Source organism: Botryllus schlosseri, chromosome 3 (assembly GCF_051294905.1).
Source record: "Botryllus schlosseri isolate E-star chromosome 3, Bs_hap1, whole genome shotgun sequence".
NCBI classification, from domain to species: Eukaryota; Metazoa; Chordata; class Ascidiacea; order Stolidobranchia; family Styelidae; genus Botryllus; species Botryllus schlosseri.
The window spans coordinates 13,504,516-13,525,546 of record NC_137238.1 but is presented as its reverse complement, the minus strand read 5'-3'; the positions used below and the strand labels follow the sequence as shown (position 1 = coordinate 13,525,546).

General features: G+C 40.8%; 3 protein-coding genes across 3 annotated transcripts in view; 1 reads left to right on the top strand and 2 right to left on the bottom strand.

Moving 5' to 3' along the window:
- Positions 1 to 17,650, top strand: part of LOC145434898 (inhibitor of Bruton tyrosine kinase-like) — a 351,018-nt gene extending 333,368 nt beyond the window's left edge. The window contains exon 16 of the mRNA XM_080312128.1: positions 17,440 to 17,650. Within this exon, the coding sequence (XP_080168254.1) occupies positions 17,440 to 17,629 (190 nt within the window). The 3' untranslated portion in view covers positions 17,630 to 17,650. The remainder of the gene's footprint in view (positions 1 to 17,439) is intronic.
- LOC145434907 (uncharacterized) overlaps positions 1 to 21,031 on the bottom strand; it is a 192,498-nt gene that overhangs the window by 113,679 nt on the left and 57,788 nt on the right. The window lies entirely within an intron of this gene.
- LOC145436498 (peroxisome proliferator-activated receptor gamma-like) lies at positions 20,177 to 20,795 on the bottom strand. The gene is made up of 2 exons (XM_080313859.1): positions 20,229 to 20,795; positions 20,177 to 20,185 (listed from the first exon to the last, which is right to left on the bottom strand). Exons 1-2 carry the CDS (start codon positions 20,793 to 20,795, stop codon positions 20,177 to 20,179), a joined length of 576 nt encoding a protein of 191 aa, XP_080169985.1.

The window sequence follows — 21,031 nt, the reverse complement described above, 5'->3', positions numbered from 1 at the left end:
ATCAGGAAAGAAGGACACTTTTTCAAAATTTTCAAACTTAGTATACCGGAGGAAAATATTTGAAGATGGTAAAAAAAGTTCAACTTTCTCGCTCAGCGCCCAAAATACTGTTTTTTCCTTCACTCTATCAGGTGGTTGACTAAAATAAAAACAATAAAAAAAATAAACTTTCGCTCAGCACTCGAAATACCCGCCTGTGCGTTAGTTCAGTGCTATTTAATGGTATCTCGGTCGAATTTTGCCCTATGTTTGACCAAAATTCTCAAAAAAGAGGACGCATGGTAACCCTATGATAACCCTATATAGTTTAGGTGTGTAAGTTTAGTATAATGGGGTGGGGACTCTCAGTCGCCGGTAATTTCTGTGACGGGGTACACGACGACATATAAAGTGCGCTCCCAGAATGATTAACGTCGATAAAACCGACGCATGGTTTTCGAAGACTTCGATGTATATATAAATATGCCCGGGTGCCTAGATGACTGGCGGCGAATGATGATGTCCCTACAATCAGACCTCCCAACATATATGTCATTGGCACAGGAAAATATCGCCTGCTCCCGTAAATAGCGCTAATTAGATATAGTACGAGTCTGACCGAAGGAGTTTTTTCCTAATATTGTCTAGTAGGTGTCAGCGATTCCAATATCTTTAAAGAAGCGTCAATCTTTTAACAGAGGTTAACCTTCCTTCAACGAAGTAACTAATAAGAATGGACCAGCCCGAAGACAATAATCTGTAAAAACCTCGGGAATATATAGTCCTAAGGCATGAACATTGTTCAAAATTATAATTACGTGCCGTAAATTATTGAAGGCACCACTTGATCAAATTCATTCATCTATTCAAAAAACTTTGTGCTCTGCGTGACCAGAAGCAAAATTCGCAGTCATTTTTTATCGCATTATTATCGGTGATTTGGAATCGACCGTGAATTGATCGCCTAATACCGGACAGGGTTCTCAATGGGAAGATTATGTGTATGTGCGTCCATGAATCGTATGTATAAAGGGTAGTGATTAAATTCCCCATGGAAGGATGGACGGATCTCTAGGCGTTCCCACGGGGAAGCTCCCGAAACTCATAAAAAAAATGTGCCCCGCCCCAAAATTATTTTCCGGCTACGCCCGAGTCTTTGATGCAGAAATCCTGATTAGTGACGGGAATTATTCATTGTTACTGTGTACCCTCCATCCCAGAGAGATGGTAATCGTCAGTTAATGTCGACTTGAACAAACTCATGGCTATCTTCTCATCTTCCGGCTGCTTCATCTCAAAATTCACCCTGGTGAGCATCTTCAGAATGGATTCTTTCTCGTAATGCTTATCAAACACATAGCTTATAGTAGGGATAAGTCCATTGGGGTAAGCTACGTATGATGCATGTGTGGGATATATAATGATGCTATCGTCTACGACAGTCGATATGCTTGGAGGCAACTCGCTTGGGTTATATTGAAATTGCACATCATTGAATTGTCCTACGGAAGGTTCTGTAATCCCCTCCGCTTTAGTACAGCCAGGGTCTGCATCAAATCCGCGACAACAATCAAGTATAAAGATTTTAACTTTGTTGCGCCAGGGTGACTTCGGTCGATTGAATAATTCAAGAAGCTCACGCTCGAACAATACGCCCTGTTTGTTATATCCTTCCATGTATTGACTCTGAATTGGGTCAGAAGAGCCTTCTTTGGATTCAGATTGAACTGGTCGCAGTCCGCCATGAGAGCTAATGATGACAACAGCGTAGTCGTAACCAACGCTCTGCATAGTAGAGAACCTTTCACATAAATCCTTCATCTCGGCACCATTTTTGTTGAGGTGTGATTGTCCATCGAAGAGATGACATAGACGATTCCTGATCCACAGGCGATGCATCGCTCTTTCATCCATTTTGTGCGTTTTATCTGCTGGTGTCAGAGCATTGCTGATTAACAACAAACATCCTTTCGAAAGTTTTGCTCCTGATCTGCGAGACTGGGAACTGTTATGCAACTTTAAACTTCAGCACGCGTAAAAGATTTCCTCTCGTCCCCATTTAAAAGATCTTCAAACGTCCGCGGCTTCTTAGCAATATCTGTAGTTAACATGAAGGTTGATTCTTGACTTGATTCAAATACACTCCAATACTGACGATTCCGCATTTTCTCGTTCACCGTTGTAAGCATTTGGGAAATGGATTTTGATTTCCACTGATTAGAGAATACGTCTTTTATCTCTGAAAGCAAACGGGACGATGAGCCATAAACTAATGTGAAATCACTGATCGTAGGGATTCTCTGGCTTATATCTCTCCCTGATGTTTTCTTTTGTTTTTTGGGGGGACTCTGTTGTTTGGTCTTATTCGCGTCATACCCGTCGCTAGTTGCTGCGTAACGACAGTAATTCAAAATGAAAAGCTTCGGTTTTCCCTTCCATTGGTCATTGTCATTGAAAAAGGAGGCAAGCATTTGCGATTCCGAAAACCATTTTTCGTCACTGCCCATTATATATGGACTAGATCCATTCTTTCCGTCCTTGCCTAAGCGCCCTGTCGCACTGATCACGACAACTAAGTAGTCAAACCGAGAGGCCTCATCCGTAGTTGACAGCTCTTCGAACGCCTGTCTAATGTCATTTCTACTTAAATTCAGGTGAGTGCGGTCCTGGAAGAGATGACAGCCAATTTTAAATTCCCATAAATCTCGCATTTGCTTCGCATATTCTTCGTGTATTGCTGGCTGTTCCTCGATTTGATTGCTTAATATGAACACACAGCCAGTATATCCAGTACGAGATGTAGCTGGATCTCTGTCTGATGTAGGTTGCTTTTGATTCATGACGTTCCTGCTCAAAAGTCTATCTTCTTCACCAGAAGAATAATTTCTTCCGCTTATTATGGATATCACACACGTCCTTCCAGTCTTCTCACCCCGTTGGTATTGGTAATTCAGTGTCTAATGACCTGATTAAAATAATATAATTTATTTGTGTGGACAAAAAACGAGTCGGAATAATAATTACAAGAAGCTACGATGCTTTTAATGCTAGGTTATGGTCGACTAACCAGCACCAGCCCCTATAATTAATATTGATATCCCTCCTACTCTGTCTGCATCCCTCTCTATCCCTCCCTCTCTCTCACTCTCTCATTCTCTAACTCTCTTTCTCCCTTTTTCTTTCTATGTCTATATCTCTTTCCCCCTCTCGGTCTCAATAATTCTCACACACAGACGCGCGCATACATCCGGATTAGTAAAATGATAGGCACCGAATTAGCGTTACTTCACTGATACATTGCGTCTTTTACAACTCGCGTGGCTCCACAAATCCCACCTATACACAATTGAAATGTGCAATCGCATGATTTACTTCGCCGCTTCCCTGGCTACGACTAGATTATGGGTGCGACATACTGCTTGATGTGAATCTTCAACAATATTGCAGGAAAAACAATACGTTCATATTGTCAAATTTATTCCACTCGAAAGTTTTCAACTCAAGGACGTAGCCAGAAAAAGGGGGATTTAGAAATGTGAACACATATAGTAAAAAAAACATAGGGTCTTGGGTCTTTACTGGATAATTGATACAACTTTTAGGGGGATCTTTCACCCACTTCCACAATGTTATGGCATGGTAGTGTGCCTCCCCTTCCGCGCCAAGGCGAATTTTATTTTTGGAAAGTCAATGGTTGAATTTGGTCAATCTCATTGCTACTTGCACTGATATTGGGCACCCTATATGGCGATCAACCGAGCATCTGCGGCGCTTCGTCTGCTAGACCGCCATGTTATGACTATTCTCAAAAGCCCGACTTCAATATCATGAGGCACACTGTGTATGGCTTATACAGTGTCGTGGAGAAATTTCGTAATGACTGGATTTTGTCAATAATATTAGTGTTGGATATCATATAATTGCTCACATGATCAGATTTACCAGTAGAGCTAAGGGAGGTCTTCGAGAGTGTAGGGGACCGCAATGATATACAATTAATGAATCATACATCTATGGGGGTGGGCGTTGTTATTAATTATTCAATTGCAATTTCTTATTACGTGACCTTCCGGCTGTAGTTAAAAGATATATTGGAATAGTACAAATGTACATGACTAAACGAGAAGAAGAACGTCTTTCGTAACATGCGACTCCAAGTAACGGGGTGAGGCATTTTGTCAGATTGCCAAGAGAGGACTATTAGGTGCAGACCATTTGGGCACGCATTAGCCAACATGAACAACTGACAATTGCACTAATATATATCGACGGCGCCAAAATGCCTATTTCTAAATATTTAACTAAATTCATTTTTTTTCTGGATGATGGGGTACTCAATACTTATACAAAATTGACGACGTGTAGCGCGAGATGAAATCGCGCAGAGCGCGAAGAAAAATTGCAAGTTTCATGATTCTGCTAGAAACTATTTTATAAATTTATGTTTATTTACGGAATAATTCTGGTCCCCAAATTTGGAGGTTTGTGGTGCGACTCTGTTATGGCCCCGAATATAAGTTATCTTTATAACATATACCGGTAGAGCTGATAGAAGCGATTTAGAAGGCACGCAGTACTTCATCGTGAGCTATATTCGTGAATGAAACAAATTTAAATTGATTAGGCTTTTGACGCTTATCGGGTTCCTTAACATCACGCTCATATTCATAGTCAATAACATCAAAATACATTGGGAGATGCTGTACCAAGTCTATTACTACGCCATTACATATCTCCCTCTCACCATAGCTAAATAATAGATCAATGTCCAATTCAAATTATACTCGTCTTTTGCTTTGTTCGATGAAGCAACATCATCCGTAATTCATATCTGGTATATCTGGTTCGTGGTCGCCGCTTTATGAAGGCCTACGAAGGCTCATGCGATAAGCCCTTTGAATTGTTCAGGTGGATTGCATGCACAATGATTTTGAATTGCGGCGGGAGAACGTGTATCGAGCAATATAAGGTGCTCAAAAAGATTCTGTTAGATTCTGTATTAACAAAGCCGTAAGGCGTCAAAGCACCTGGCGCGTAACGAAGATCTCGCAAAATACGTCACAAAACAAAGTCAAAAAATAGCTACACATGATATTCATCTATTCCGAGCAACTTGTCGAAGTGACATTCAAAGCATGTCCATGTTAATACGATACGCGATGGATTTTGAATATGGCACAGAATTCAAGTTTCTATTACAAAAGCAACGTGTTTGACTTCATCAATATAGCATTATAATTATTATATCTATAGAAACATAAATGCAGACCGCAAATTTCCCGTGATTTTGATTGTATCTTTGTCAGTGTTGCCAATTTAGTGATTTTAACGCTAGATCTAGCGATTTTTCGTTAGGTATAGCCACAAAAATATCGATCTAGCGAATAGCGATAAATCTAGCGACTTTTGAAAACTATTTAGCGATTTTTTTTTCAAAAATAATTAAAATCTACCAGTTTTGAGCAGAAAACATGCACGTTTACGTGTTAGCGTTCAGGTAGCACACATGCATATGAAGTATGAACGCCTTTTTTGTCTTCTGATCATGGGAGTAAAGTTGGCTATAATTATTATTTATATTCTTTATTCACAGTAAAACTGGTAAATACACACATAATCCGGGAAGCTACCTGCCTCCAAAGGAAAATGGCGAGATTGGAGTAAATTTTTAAAATTTCAGTAATACAGTCAAATTGTTATTCCTATGCAATACATGAAGAAGTCAGATTACAGAATTGCAGTAGATGAAGAATTGGCAAGGGTTACAGAGCAGAGGTATAGAGATGATTAAAAATGAAGAATCGAAATTACAGAGATTATGCTGTGATTCACAATTGTAATTTTAGTCCAGTAGTGCATTCAAGGCCTTCCGAAGAATATGCACAGTTAATAACTGTAAAACTGCTAAATATACACATAATCGGGGGAGCAAACTGCCCCCAAAGGAAAATGGCGAGATTAGAGTAAATTTTTAAGATTTTAGTAGTACAGTCAAATTGGTATTCCTATGCAATGAAGAGGTCAGATTACAGAATTGCGGTCGTTGAAGAATTGACAAGGGTTACAGAGCAGAGGTAGTGAGGATTGAAAATGAAGAATCGAAATAACAGAAATTATGCTGTGATTCGCGCGCACAAGTGTAATTTTAGTCTAGTGGTGCATTCAAGGCCTTCCGAAGAATATGCCCAGTGCCCAATAACGTGATCCTTTGGATCATGTCGAATCGAACGTTACCCGGAATCTGTTGGATATGTCTCATGAGTTTTTGTTTACGACCTCGGTAGCGCCAATGACTATCATTACAATGTTTATTTTGCGTCGCCACATTTTCTCACATTCCATTTTGAGATTGGCATATTTCGATTGTTTTTCTGATTCCTTTTGTAGTATGTTGTGATCAGCTGGGGCAGCCAGTTCAATGAATACGCATTCTCTTTTCTTTCTTAGTTTGATTATCATATCCGGGCGGTTGATCCTGATTTCGCGGTGAGTTATAACTGGTACATCCCACAGAATTTTGACTTGGTAGTTTTATGTCACTGGTGCTGGACTGTAGTCATACTACTTTTTTTGTCGAAGTGGTGATGTTGAAGTGTTTGCATAATTCGAGATGAATGTATAGCAGTGGTCGGGAACCTTTTTCGTCCGAGGAGCCATATTGACCCTATCTTTTCCATTTTAACTCCCAAAGAGCCATAAATTTCAATCAAATATTACGTCACAATTGAAAAATGGTGCCGTCATAGGGGCACAAATTCGAAATCACTACACGGAATTCGTCGTTTGCACCTATTTCCTCGGTAAAAACTCGTACTTATCATGCTGATCGTCATATTTGAATAATGAGCATACCAAACTTGAGTTACATAGATCTTTTATTGTAAGTTGTATATTTTTATTCGTGATATTTTTTGAAGCTCAAGACAATCATAACATTTATAATTCCAACAGACGGAGACAGCAGTAAAAGTATGAATGTCAATATGAATATACTTTTACACGCTTTTTACAGTTAATGCATCATTTGGTGTTGCATGTTATTCCTGATGGCTTTGTAGTCTGGTTAATAATTGTTGTTCAAATGTTCATACAAAATTTGAGACTTTCTTCAGTTATACGAGATCGTAGGTTCGTATTGATGCTTCTCTTAGATGCGAAGACCCATGATGATATACGTAGGTCGAGCCATACATGGTCACTATACAGCAGTATACATACCCACTTTCGTGTGTTGTGTGTCAGTGACGTGGGGTCAGGGGAGGCAAGTGAGCCAGCGCCTCACCTGTCTACTAGATTTGGAACATTTCTACTACCAAATTGTTCAAAAATAGGATTTTGAAAAAAGGGTCCGAGCCCGAAACCCTGATTACACACCTGTATAAACCTTTCGAAGACATGTTTATAACACCACAAGAATAATTATACTGGTGGTGCTGAAGATTTAATAACAAGTTGTTGCAGTTTTGATAAATTAGGCACAAAAACAAAAATTTTGAAAAGAGCCATATCTTATGCCCAAAAGAGTCATATATGGCTCGCGAGCCATAGGTTCCCGACCACTGATGTATAGTGACCGATCCTGTTGTGTCTTCGTGTGTATTCGGTAGGTGCAAGTAGGCTACGCCACAGCCAGACATGAGATGTGCTACGGTTTCATTTTGGTTGTTGATTGTTGTTTATTATTATATTCTTTATTCACAGTAAGAAACTGGTCAATACACACATAATCCGGGGAGTAACCTGCACTCAAAGGAAAATGGTGAGATTGGAGTAGATTTTTAAAATTTCAGTAATGCAGTCGAATTGTTATTCCTATGCAATAGGCTACATGGAGAAGTCAGATTACAGAATTGCAGTAGATGAAGAATTGGCAAGGGTTACAGAGCAGAGGTATAGATGATTGAAAATGAAGAATTGAAATTACAGAAACGATGTTGTGATTCACTAGTATAATTTTAGTCCAGTGGTGCATTCAAGGCCTTCCGAAGAATATGCACAGTGCCCAATAACGTGATCTTTTGGATCATGTCGAATCGAACGTTACCCGGAATCTGTTGGATATCTCTCATGAGTTTTTTGTTTACGACCCCTGTAGCGCCAATGACCATCGGTACAATGTTTATTTTTGCACCGCCACATTTTCTCACATTCCATTTTGAGATCTGCGTATTTGGACTGCTTTTCTGATTCTTTTTGTTGTATATTGTGATCAGCTGGGACAGCCAGTTCAATGAATAAGCATTCTCTTTTCTTTTTTAGTTTGATAATCATATCCGGGCGGTTGCTTCTGATTTCGCGGTCAGTTATAACTGGTACATCCCACAGAATTTTTACCTGGTCGTTTTCTGTCACTGGTGCTGGGCTGTAATCGTATCAATTTTTGTCGAAGTGGTGATTTTAAAATGTTTGCATAATTCAGGATGAATGTAGTGACCAATCCTATTGTGTCTCCATGTGTATTCGGTAGCTTCAAGTGCACCACAGCCGGACACGAGAATTGCTACAGTTTCATTTTGATGAAAAATAGAGTGACGCTTTTCGCCTGTCCATTCCATTCCATCAAAACTGAAATCGCAAGTTTCGCAGACCACTGAGCTAAATAAAAATCATCCAGATTTAAGTCAGATAACTGACAAAAATTATTCGGGTCGTTAGCGGACTTTTGACACCTATACAAAATACGTAATATAAAGCACTATTACCAACAAATTCTATCAAGGTCCCTAGCTCCCACTATACTCAAAAGGTTTTATATCGGATTAAGATCAGATAAATTAATAAAAATGAACGGTTACTTCGCGGACTTCTTTCATTAACGCGATAGCAGAACTTCATTTCCACTAAATGCCATCAAAATTCGCAGGGGCTTACAGTATATAAATACCCCCACAAACATCCCTCACATACTTGGATCACCAGCCGCTATAAGATGTGATATGTACTTGCACGCTGCTGCTTATAGTGTCCAGCAATCCCGATGAAAGTCATCTTGTAATATCGAACAGTTATGGCATCGAGCTCGAGGCTGAGGGTATGCCAGATTAAGAGACCGTAATTGCCGTTTCGGCATCCTCATATCTGTTCATTAAATCGCATCCACGTCACAAAGTTCCAAATCACAAGTCAATATCAATTTTGTAGTTTGGACTCGAGTCAAGTCGAGTCATTTTCAATTCACCACCTAGTCAAGTCCCAGTCCAATTTAGCTAGTAGAGGGTCGAGTCCGAGTCATAGTGTTTTGACTTGAGTTCACTATTCAGTTTTCAGTTCAATCCGGTTCAAACCACGTTTTTCAACTCTGCCAGAGTGATATAAAATGGATCACCTGCATAATATAGTCATTTTTCCGAATTTTCTCAGTTTGTGATGTTACTTTTCAAGTATCCGGACTGATAGTCGAAATACTAATAATGTGGCAACGTTAACTATTATTTGAAGTTACAATGGAATGTCTGTCTTGGTAGTCCTATAGTCTCTAGTCATATGAATTGACTCGAGTCATGCACAATGACTAGAGTACAAGTCGAGTCAATACAAAAATTGACTCGTGTCAGATCGAGTCACCAAACATCGTGAATCTGATAAAAATTATCGCGCTTCGAGCGACCATAACGTATTTCGGTAACGACTCATGACTTGACCACTCACAAATTCAGTGTGTATAGTAATCCGATATGAAAAAGTAGATTAGCCCGAAGATCAGCGGAAATGGACATGGACACTGGACAGTCCTACAGTTAATTCATTACGACTATGCCCTGGAATGCGACCGAAATCTTCATAAGTAATCGAAAAGCGGTCGTAAATAGCAAAAAGGTTGGCCACCCCTGCGTTGCACGAAGCGTCGAAAGTTTCTCAATTTCTCCTGATTTACCTAATTACGAGGGGAATCTGTGCAATAGGACTTTCTCACGCAGTCAAATTTGATTCCATGTGCGATTGTGCAAACGCAGAACTAGGAATTTATTTTAGAAATACTGGTTGAAGTCGAAAATGTAGCCTACGCTTTCGCCACATTGAAAAGAAACGGGACTGGGCGATACGGTTGGATTATGTCACTATGCAACGGCACTGTATATTATCCTAACAATAAGGATATGTGATGGTTCTCCATTCAGCTGTTTCCTAATCTAGAGCTCGACACAAACCTTACATGAAATCGAGGCGTCACTTGTTCCGCTCTCGATTTTGCTTAAACAAATAATTATGGAGAGTCGGGAGCACAGCTGTGGCCCTAATAGAATTGTACACAGCATTTTAGATCTCGCGTCCATGCGTTGTAGCATTTTGTCACGAAGTGTAATTAGTAGCTAGGGATAGTGTGAAGGTGTGAAAGCATAGAAATGAAACAGAAATGGTCGACACGGTTGGATTTTATCACTATGCAACGTTACATGATAACCGTCACGGTATATTTGACCTAACAATAAGGCAATACAAGAAGTAATACGAAATCGACGCGTAACTTGTTCCACTCTCGATTTTGCTTTACGCATAATTGTGAAGAGTCGGTAGCACAGCTGAAACCCTAACTAATAGGAGTATAGACCGTATTTTAATTCCCACATCCATGCGTTGCAACATTTTGTTAATAAATATAATTAGTAAGGATGGTGTGAACGCATTGAAATGAAACAGAAATGGTCGACACGGTTGGAGTGTATCACTGTGCAACGTTACGTGATTACCGTTGCGGTATAATGACAGTAAGGATATGTAATGGTACTTCATTCAGTTGTTACCTGATTTAGAATTCACCACAAACGTAATTCAAAATAGAAGCGTAACTCGTTCCACTCTCGACTTTGCTCTACATATAATTATGAAGAGTGGGTAGCACAGCACTGGCCTTAATTGGAGTGTAGACCGTATTTTAATTCTCGCATCCATGCGTTGCAGCATTTTGTTAGCAAATGTAATTAGTAGGCAGGGTGTGAACGTGAGGTTCACGTTCGCGTTTGGTGTGTGAACCGCCGATTGGTTGACCACCTCTGCAAATAAGGCCTATACTTGCAAATACCTTGAACACACTTCTTATCGATGCTGTGGCCCGTAGCGTCATCAATAACTAGGAAATTGGCCCGCCGGTATATTTTAGTTTGAGACCTCTCGTGTACATTAATGTCGGGTTGGAATTAGTAATATGCCGTCACGTGATGTCACATGTTATTCCTCACGTTCGCGTGCACATGGAACTTTTCAAAAAGGTTCGCGAGCCGGAACTTTTGAAGGGTTCGTGCCACTCCTAGTCGCGACCCAAACATATGTTGAGAAGAGTACAAACATGGGCGCGACAATGTTAATTCCATATGTCAGAATATTTCTATTGAAAAGATCCGCCCATAGCATAATATTTCACGTCTATACTTATCGTCATATCAAAATAATAATAAATGGAGAAACCAGAATGCTTGCAATCCCAACGCAAAGTTTGTTGGCACGGAAGGCTATGACATTTAAGTAACTTCTCAAATATGATGTTGGGACTATGCACAGAACCATCTTGTGAGTTACATGTAAATTGCACCGATATCTTCAGTTGGATAGTTTGTCAGAAATAATCATGTGCAATGGTATCACTTTGCATATAGATATTTCAGCGATTTTGATGTTTAATCCCTTCCAGACATGGAATGATTACTTTATCAAGGTAATCGATAACGATTACGATTACTTCTGAATGACGCGATTACAATTACGGCAAAATCACGAAGTAGGCGATTATGATTATAATGGAAAGTAATTACGATTACTCACGATTATATTCATTTTTCTACTTAGAAAACATATTGGACTGCGACGGAAGGGCCTGCCGACCAGGGCTGTGGAGCTGGCTCATTTTACCACCGACTCCGACTCCAGATTTGACTTCTAGTATTTTCTTCACGGAGCTCCGACACCACCATTACTGTAAATCTACTCAGAACTTCATACGTCCGTTGCATTTTAGTTATGACTGCCTCTGACACGCTCAAGCATGACTACAGTCTCAGTATGCTACTTTCCCGGCGATGCAATTCCTAGTTTTCCTATCATCACGGTAGACTATGGCAGCAACATTGTTCCAACTACATATATTACGTTGTAACCACTTGAGGTATTTTTCTTCTGAACAAATTATTCCAGACCAGAAACTATTTAATCAAGTGTCCTAAATTTCATTTTTCCTAAAATTCAATCGTTTCGCGTCGTAGCTCATCGTAACTTCAGGTAGGCCTATGTTAGGAGGCATAACTACGGCATGCGCACTCAAAATATTAAGGGGATTTCTCCACCCTAGTAGCGGCGAAGTCGATTGTTACATGTGCCCCTAGTTACATTTGTCCCCGGTCTCCCCTACTCCGAAAAAGTAAAAGTACTTTGTTACTGACCAAGTGATCATGTCTATACCTTAGAGGTGCAGATTCTCATGCTATGGAACTTCGGAACCAAGGAAGCATCAACTGTCGCGCAGAATCGGCGAGATTACCATGCCACTAACTTGGCGCTAAGGAAAAATGTGTGTGAGAGAGACATAGAGAGAGAAAGAGATATAGAGAGAAAGAGAGAGAGAGAGAAAGAGAGAGAGAGAGAGAGAAAGAGAGAGCGAGAGAGAGAGAAAGAGAGAGAGAGAGAGAGAAAGAGAGAGAGAGAAAGAGAGAGAGAGAGAAAGACAGAGAGAGAGAGAGATTCGATGGAAATACAAACAGACCGCAATAATGGTGTTACAGGAATCAGAAAGGAGTGATCGATACGACCTTCGAGGTCAACCAGTCTGATCACCCACATCAGTCAGGTGCACTCGTCTCTACGTCGTTTGGCTGTAACAAACATTTGCTAAAAAAAGAAATTAAACAGGCAAAATGAGCCGATATGGCAGCAAATTACTGACGTAATGTCTGGGCGAGGAAATGTTAGTATAACGACAAGACTCACAAGAGATAATCAAGTAGGTCTCATTAAAATCGAATATTATGCAATTCACGGAAATGATGTGATGCATTCCTGATAATAGGTCATTAGTAGGAGATAGATGTCTCAGTTAGATTGCTATTGGGTGGTGGTAAGTAATCGTACTCGTACTCGCACGTACTCCTTTTTTCGTTTTGCCTCTGTCTTTTTGCACACTGGCACCCATTTGACGATCATATATTTTCGATAGTTGATCGTATCTTTCCGTGGTAGCACTATTGTAGTGGTCTTTATAACCGTGACTTCGTGTGAGAAAATGATGAAATACCTGTCTATAATATGGTGGGCTTACCATATCTTGAAAATGTAAAAAGAGGACACTTTTTCATAAATTTGCAAGATGCAAAACCGGAGTAGAATTCCCAAAAACCGGTGAATTTTTCCCACTTTGTGATCGGTTGACTTCAAAAAAAAAAAAAAAAAGGTCATATTTTCGCTCCAAGCTAAATTCACCGTTTTTTACTCCAAAATATCCGCCGCAGCGTCACTTCTGTGCTAATTTGCGGCATATCACTCGCAATTTGCTCTAAATCTGACCTAAATTTTCAAAAAAGACGACAAAATCTCAAAAAAGAGGACAAAAGGGTGTCCTCCGAAGTCAAAAAAGAGGACAAATCCTCTTAAAAGAGGACGTATGGTAAGCCTATAATATGGAAGTCTACCCAGATTACAAAATGATGAATGGCAATGTACAGTGTACACCTAAGTAGGCGCTATTGAGTCTTAATAATAATTTAGTTACCCTGCATAGATGAGCATGGATTAGGATTAGGATTTGGAAAAACCGGATTTGTGAAAATTTGAAGGATTTCGATGGGATTATGATTTGAGTTTATTTCAATGGATTAGGATTAGGATTGGATTTACCGATTTTCGGGGAGATTTATGTCCTGTGGCGAATGGCGGCAAAGTCTCTAGTCCTATCACGATTTTACAAAGTTTGCAAAGTTATTACTTCTTGTACATTGACACTCATTGAGCGTTTTATTTCTTTTTACAGAATTATATTGGCATAAGCTGTAGGCTATAGCTTTCCAAGTGGAATTCAAAGTTTGAATCGGATTAGGATTAGGATATGAATATACCGCAGTTATGGATGAGGATTTGGATTAGGATTTGAAGCTTCAGATTTGGATTGGATTAGGACATAGAAATTTCAAATCCGCTCATCTCTGTTACCTTGACACAATGCTATTTGTAACGGCTCACACTACAGTTTCAGAGAGTGATGAAATCATATTCAAAAACGACTTTATACTTTTAACAGTGCGCTTTCTACCTGTGGGATGGTGCATACTTGTAAGGATGAAAAAATGTGCAGTGCGGGTGATGAACGTAGTGCCGATAATGCGGATGAAAATCCGGATGAATGCGGATGAAAATCGTAAATAATTGTTACTTTTTCTGACGTGAGATAATTCAAATACACAGGAATTAATTATAAAAAATTCAAATTTGTTTCTAATTTTACTTTAAACCCGTGAAAATTTTTCTAAAAGAATGATGCTTAAAATAGGATTTTTGATCAATTCCAGACGGTAGAAGCCAAGTTATTGCAGTTGAAAATTCTTGATTCGCAAAAATAGCCTGGACGGTGGACAATCCCAGAATTATGAGTCATGAAAATCTCGAATACCGCCGCTTCTGCGAGTTGGAATTACGTCAAATTTGTTTTGCATCGTTTTTGTAAAAGGCTCGGCAATTTCATGGGCTTGACAGTGAAATCTGGAAAAAAAAGTTGGAAAAAAATTCGGAGAAAAATTTCGAAGAATAGATTTCGTAGATGAATCACATATTTCTAACGGCTTATAACAGGCGGCTGCTTTAGAAATTGTGTGGTGTATCTTTGCGATTAACGCATATTGATCATTGATATTCCGAATAGGTGCAATTTTCGTAAGTATAGCAGTTGTCATGACAAACTTACTCAAAAAACAGCTTTCGACTTCACAAAATCCGGTCTACAAACAAGTAGTAATGCCTAAAAGCTTTTAAATAGATGTGGGAATAGTGGAACTTAAGTTAGCGGTACAATTTTGCAAAACCTCCTTTAGTACCCAAGGAATTAATAGCTCTTCGTGCCAGATCATCTCGGATTTCAAACTCGGGTAAATAGCATATTATACTCTATATAATGTAAGTCTTCTCACACTGTTGGTGTTAGTCATCACATCGCTGGAAAAATGACTGCTAAAAGTATTTTGCTAGAAACTGTACAACTGCTTGTTTAAAATTACCTAATTTCGACTTTCATTCTGCGAAGGTGGCATCAATGCTGACATTGAAAAATGTGGCCGCGATCATGGAATTCTCTTCGGCATTCACTTGCGAGCAACTCATCGCCCCGTGCCAGCAATTCGTTTGCCAAAATCTCCCTTCTCTGATCAACACTCCGATGTTCTACTCTGTCGATTACAAGACCCTGGAAGATTACAACGAGTTTTACAGGTATAGCTATGATTTTAAAAATCTCTTCTCAAGCGTTAATATTTCTACAATTATATTGTGCTTTGTAGTGTGCACCTACATGCTGCAGTCCTACCATTCAACTGAGAAAGTCAGTGATATTTTTTCCAGCGCTGTGCGTGCACTGATGAAGTACTTATTTGGAGAACTCAGTGCACATCTTACTCGTGTAGTTCTGTTCACAGACTATTTTCATTTCTACTTTATATTTTTTTAGCCTAAACCTGTTGCTTATAACCCTTTGTATCTTGTAAAGTACAAAGCATGTTTGGAATATGTTAGGTTCACTTTGATGAGTGAATGTGGCTAAATGGCTAAACAGTCCTTTCATCACTGTAGATGACACATATTTTCGATGCACTGTTTATATAGTCGTAAAGAAGCACACTGCAGCTTCGAAGGTTACCCCCCCCCCCCTATTTAACAGCTGAAAGTGTGTGAACCGCAAAGAAAACTCTGTTTTGAAACTGCTTGAGTCATTTTAAGACCTCCCGCATAAAATAGTTTTGACATCATTAAAATCGCTACTTCTGCTTCAGTACCAACGCTGCACAACGGCACGACTTCGGCCATCTCCGTTTCTCGCCATTTATTGATATATAGTTGAGAAATAGTGATTCAACTCTGTCGTGGAAGCGGAAACTAATTCAAATATAAATTGATTATACCGTCCCTGTTTGAAAAGCCTTCTCATTTCGATCACAGTCTGGCAGAAATGCGATTGTTTGACCGATTACATGTTCCCAATAATAGGCCCAACATGAAGTACGTGTTCCTACGCAAGATTACCCCAAGCTCAGAAGCTCCCCATCTACCAGAGATAGAGTCCGACGAAAACGGCGTTCCGCAGTCGCCAGTCTACCAGCCTATGTCACCGTTTGCCAGCAAGGGTCATCTCCGAAAAAAAGACAGAACACGCCGAGAAGTAAAAGCGTAGGTACGAAAAGGAGGTCCGTTTCGAAGCACGGCGGAATTACATTATCGGAATTATTAGCGAGAAAGGACGAAAATCGAGACTCGTTAATGAGCAGGATTACCGCTACTGCCGACGTGAAACCTGACAAGTTAGAATCTTCTTTGAAAGGCATACCAGAAGATTTAAATGTCGAGAAGTTGCGGATTGAGAAACGCGATAAAACGTGCCAAAAATCCTCGAAAGTCCCCGAATCTGTGACTAACGGGCATCGAATCAAATCGCCCAAAAAGTAGGCTACTTCGCCTAACAGTGAAAACTGCTACGCAAGCCCAAGTTTACGTGAATTCGTGGATTCTCAAACTCGTAATGTCCCGTTGAAGATGTCAGTCGCGACTCCGACTCAGGGTACGGTGTGGGCCGCGCGTTCTAGTGCGGATGTTGTACGGCAATCGCCTGCTAAGCAGGTTTCTGTGAAGCCAAAAAAACTGTCGCAAAAACAGAGGAAGCGTCTAACGCAAGAAGCCAGTTTGACGGATAGCGCGGAAAAGCAACCCAGAACCCTTGGGGCGCTGCTATAATCGGTGAGCTATCAAATGAATCCGTTGGATTTATTGTCGAGGTCTTGATGGCGGTGGTGGTCAAAGTTTTCAGGGTTAGTACCAGGGCTGTGGAATCGGGGTTTCATTCAATTATAATTATCTCTTGATCTAGTTGAACTCTGGACAACTGACCTACGGATAAATAAGTAACTTATGTCACGCTTGCTAGCGCAGTGCAATTTACTGCTTAGCAATCTCAAAGCAACATAATTGCTAATCTGGCGACCCGAAAATACGCCATAAAATTTGATAGGGACAATTGAACCACCTCGAAATAACCCTCAAAGTCCGAAAATCCGCATTTTTCCGACAATCGCATCGCCGCAAAGGTCATTGTTATGGTCAATGTGTTGCGTCGTTGAGATTGTTCAGAACAATACCATACATTGGTGTGTGGCGTGTTAGCGTGAGTTCGGAGTGACCGAGTCTGCCAAACTGTTTGCTAAAATGCATGGCCGCTGTACCATATCCTAATATGGTGTGCTAGAAATTGAGTGCCTACTGATTTGAAACGTGTGCTTATTGCAGGCCGCCATCTTCGAATCACTCCTTCAGCATCGTGATGAAAGAGCAATCATTCCCGTCGACGCCTCTTGAAGCCCGCGGCGGGATGTTGAATAATAAACGTGTGCAAAAATATTGCGTTGTGTTGGAGCCTTGTGAAGCTAGGACGCTGGAACTCGTTACAATAACTACCGATTGGTACGAAATGTTGTAGGTCAGAGGAGTCTATTTCCACTTCGAAGCAAGTTCTAGCCTATTTCAATGGACGGGGAGATGGTGCGACAAAATCCACGTCTATACTGCAATAGTTCGGATTTAGAAGTAGCAACCGTAGACACATATCGCTACACTTGTGGTGCTGGGGTCTGTATGACAACATCCGCGCGATAACCTCCACGTCTCTCTGCGATGTAGTATTATATATATATATATGAAGCCTAAATATTGTTACATTTAAGGGGGCGCTGCGTTCTAAATATGGAAGGGTCTCAATTAAATTTGAAAGGTGTGAAAATAATTTGGCAGGAGGTATTGACCTTGGAAAGCCACTGTATTTCTATTTGCACCTAAAATTACCAGTCCAGTGATATCGTCGTAATCGTCAGATTATATTTTTATCTAAACAAGACACACAGCAGGTGGCCTTACGAACGGGGGGCTGGGCGAGACTATCTGGGGGGGGGGGCTATAAGTATCTAAATGTAACTTCTGAGGGACTCCAGACCACCCTTTCCCGAGGTAAGCTTTGGCCAGGTGCTGGATTCATCTATGTATATTATTGCATGTGTCGAAGGATAGACTGCATCAAGACTAAGTAATTCTACCGCATGCAGAGGCGTGTTGATCATCGAGGTACGGGATTTTTCTAACAAATGCAGAGATTTGATGATGATTGACACATCCGTATGGAATCATATTCTTGCTGGGTACACGGATTTCCATGTTTATTCGTTATTATCCTTAAAAAAGCGCATAATCCGAATAGGGCGGGGGGGGCTTCGACCGGGGGCCCGGGCGACCGCCCACCTCAAAAGCCACCACTGGGTGTAATGAACAGATATGAGGATGCCGAACAACCGAACAGTTACGATCTCTTGAGCTGGCATCCACCTCGACCTATAGTTACCTGATGTGTGTGAGAGGGAGAGAGAGAGATAATATTCATTTTCGTCTGCACCATCGAGATCCTTTGACGACGGAGATGTGTCCGGATGGTGATCTAGTCTACATCCCCGTTCATTCTCATCTGTGCTATCTGTGGATGCTGAGCGCCTAGCAGGATAGCTATGGAAACAAGTTCGAGTCTTTGGTGTGACCTGGCCGGGATCGAATCCACGACCTACCGATAAAGGGGCCGGGCGCATCGCCATTGCGCTCGGTTCTTCTCTCTTTCAATTCCTTGTAAGTATGCGCTCTTTTTCTGAGATTTTTGGCCGCAGTAAGAACAGCGACGGGAGTGGAAAAGAGCCCAGAATAACCTCAGACGCGGAATTGAACCTGTGCCGCCCGGAGTCAGGAGCATTCTCGCAAACTCCAATCCCGACTCCGGTACGTATTTTTGTCATGACTCCGACTCCAGTCAGATTTTTACACCACCCCAACTCCAAGGCATGCTAAAAAAGTCGACTCAATTAAGGGAAAATTTAGCCAAACTCCGACTCCGCGACTCCACAGCCCTGCTGGTAGCAATTCGTTCATTGAGAGTCAGTAAGTATGCGTAAGAATGTTTACAAAGCCCCGAACATGAGCCGAATAATCGATGTCTATTAATATCTTGTTCTAGTACAGTGGTTATCGGCACCCCAGCACTGATGGATCAACATTACGAGATTCCATTATTAAACAGAACGATCTAAATCGGTGGTTCCCAAACTGTGGTCCGAGTCACGCGCGCACAATGACTCGAGTACAAGTCGAATCAATGCACAGATTGACTCAAGTCGAGTCGCTTTCCGAATTTTAAGAACCTGACTCGATTCAAGTCCGAGTCGAAAACAAATTGCGACACGAGTCGGACTCGACATTTTTAAAACGCCGAGTCAAGTAAAGTCATACGAAAAAGGTGACTCGACTCGAGTCATGAATTGACTCGAGTCGCCCCAACACTGCACAAAGACAATAAGCTTGACACCACATAAAGATAATTTGGTCTTTTTACGACCACGCACCTACGTGATTGCCCTAACCTCCGTACAATACCAGCGTATTGCTTTGATGATAAAATAGTACCAATTAGTACTACCTTTCTAATGATGAGTTGACCATATCAGTGCTGAAGTCGTGTAGGCTTATCACAATTCACGCCCACACTCGGTAAATCATTCATTGTAGAATTTATTGTTACAAGATTGATACATCGCTTTTATAACAATATCATTTTACATCAATATCAGTAAATACATTTCCAGTGACTGGAGCATAAATACATAAATTCACATACCGAGTTTCTCTAGTGCCAAATTTACCAGGTGCCGAATTTAACAAATGCCGAATTCAACAGCATCGAATTTATGAAGATGTTGAATTGACCGTAAGTCCCGAATTCACCATGTGTCGAATTCAACATGCCAAAATAAGCTAGTGCCGTTTATGAGGAATTTAGTAAAATATTCATTTTCGAATTAATTATACTATATCGATGCATTGCTATCATAATAATCATAGTTTTCCCAGTTTGATGAGTTCACCATGTGTCGAACTCACTGGTTACCAACGCAGCACACTCAGACTTGATAGTCGAATATCTCATCCACCAACGGCGTCAAGAAACCTATCAAGCCCTCCGTCGTTACCACTCTCGTGTGCTCGAAAACCATCTGTTTCAAATCAGCGATTCCATGAAGAAGCTTCGCGACGATTTGAACTTGCTCGTGTCTCGCGTCGTCTATCGTGGCGTCAAGTGCCTGCAGTAAATTCGAACGCATGGATTCGACTTTCTTCACGGATGATAAAGAAGGACAGTCGCTGCTGAGAAGAATCACGGCAGTGTACAGGGCCAACTCATTATCGTTTAGATTGAAGGCAGCGATTTTCCGGGCGAATTCCAATTTCGGTTTCATAATGGAATTAAGTACGCCAGTACTTTCCAAAACATTTGTTGTAAAGAAAAGCTTCGCAGTCGGTAGCAGCATGCCTTGTTCTCGCATACATGTAGACAGCAGTAAGAAGGCCGCCTCGCATGAGCCATATTTCAAGAGGATCACTTGATCTGGAACAGGCAGGTCTCGGAAACCCGATATGTCTTTCAAAAAGTACGATATTTCGGCGACACCATCAGCTAGTTGAAATTGCATTTTTCGCGCGAAATAAAGCACATTGGGATCTATCGCTGAATCCACCGGTATCTGAATGCTGTTGCTTGTTTTCTCTGTTACATTCATTGTGCTGTCTGCAATTGAATTGTAGTAACTGGTCCCAAGGCGCGTGTAGCCATTGGCGGAGCATTTGAAGACCATGTACCGACCCAGTAAACACAGTACAGACCAAAGATGTAGAAAGCCGAGCCCGATATAGTAGATATTAGATCTCGGCAGGTCGTAGAAAGGGGGATTTTGTGTCGACTCAATTCAATGTCTTTTCCATGTCCTTCAATAATGTAAATATTATGCAGATGCTA

Coding starts and splice junctions, on each gene's coding strand:
- LOC145436498 (XM_080313859.1), bottom strand. CDS start 20,795: ATGAATGTAACAGAGAAAACAAGCAACAGCATTCAGATACCGGTGGAT.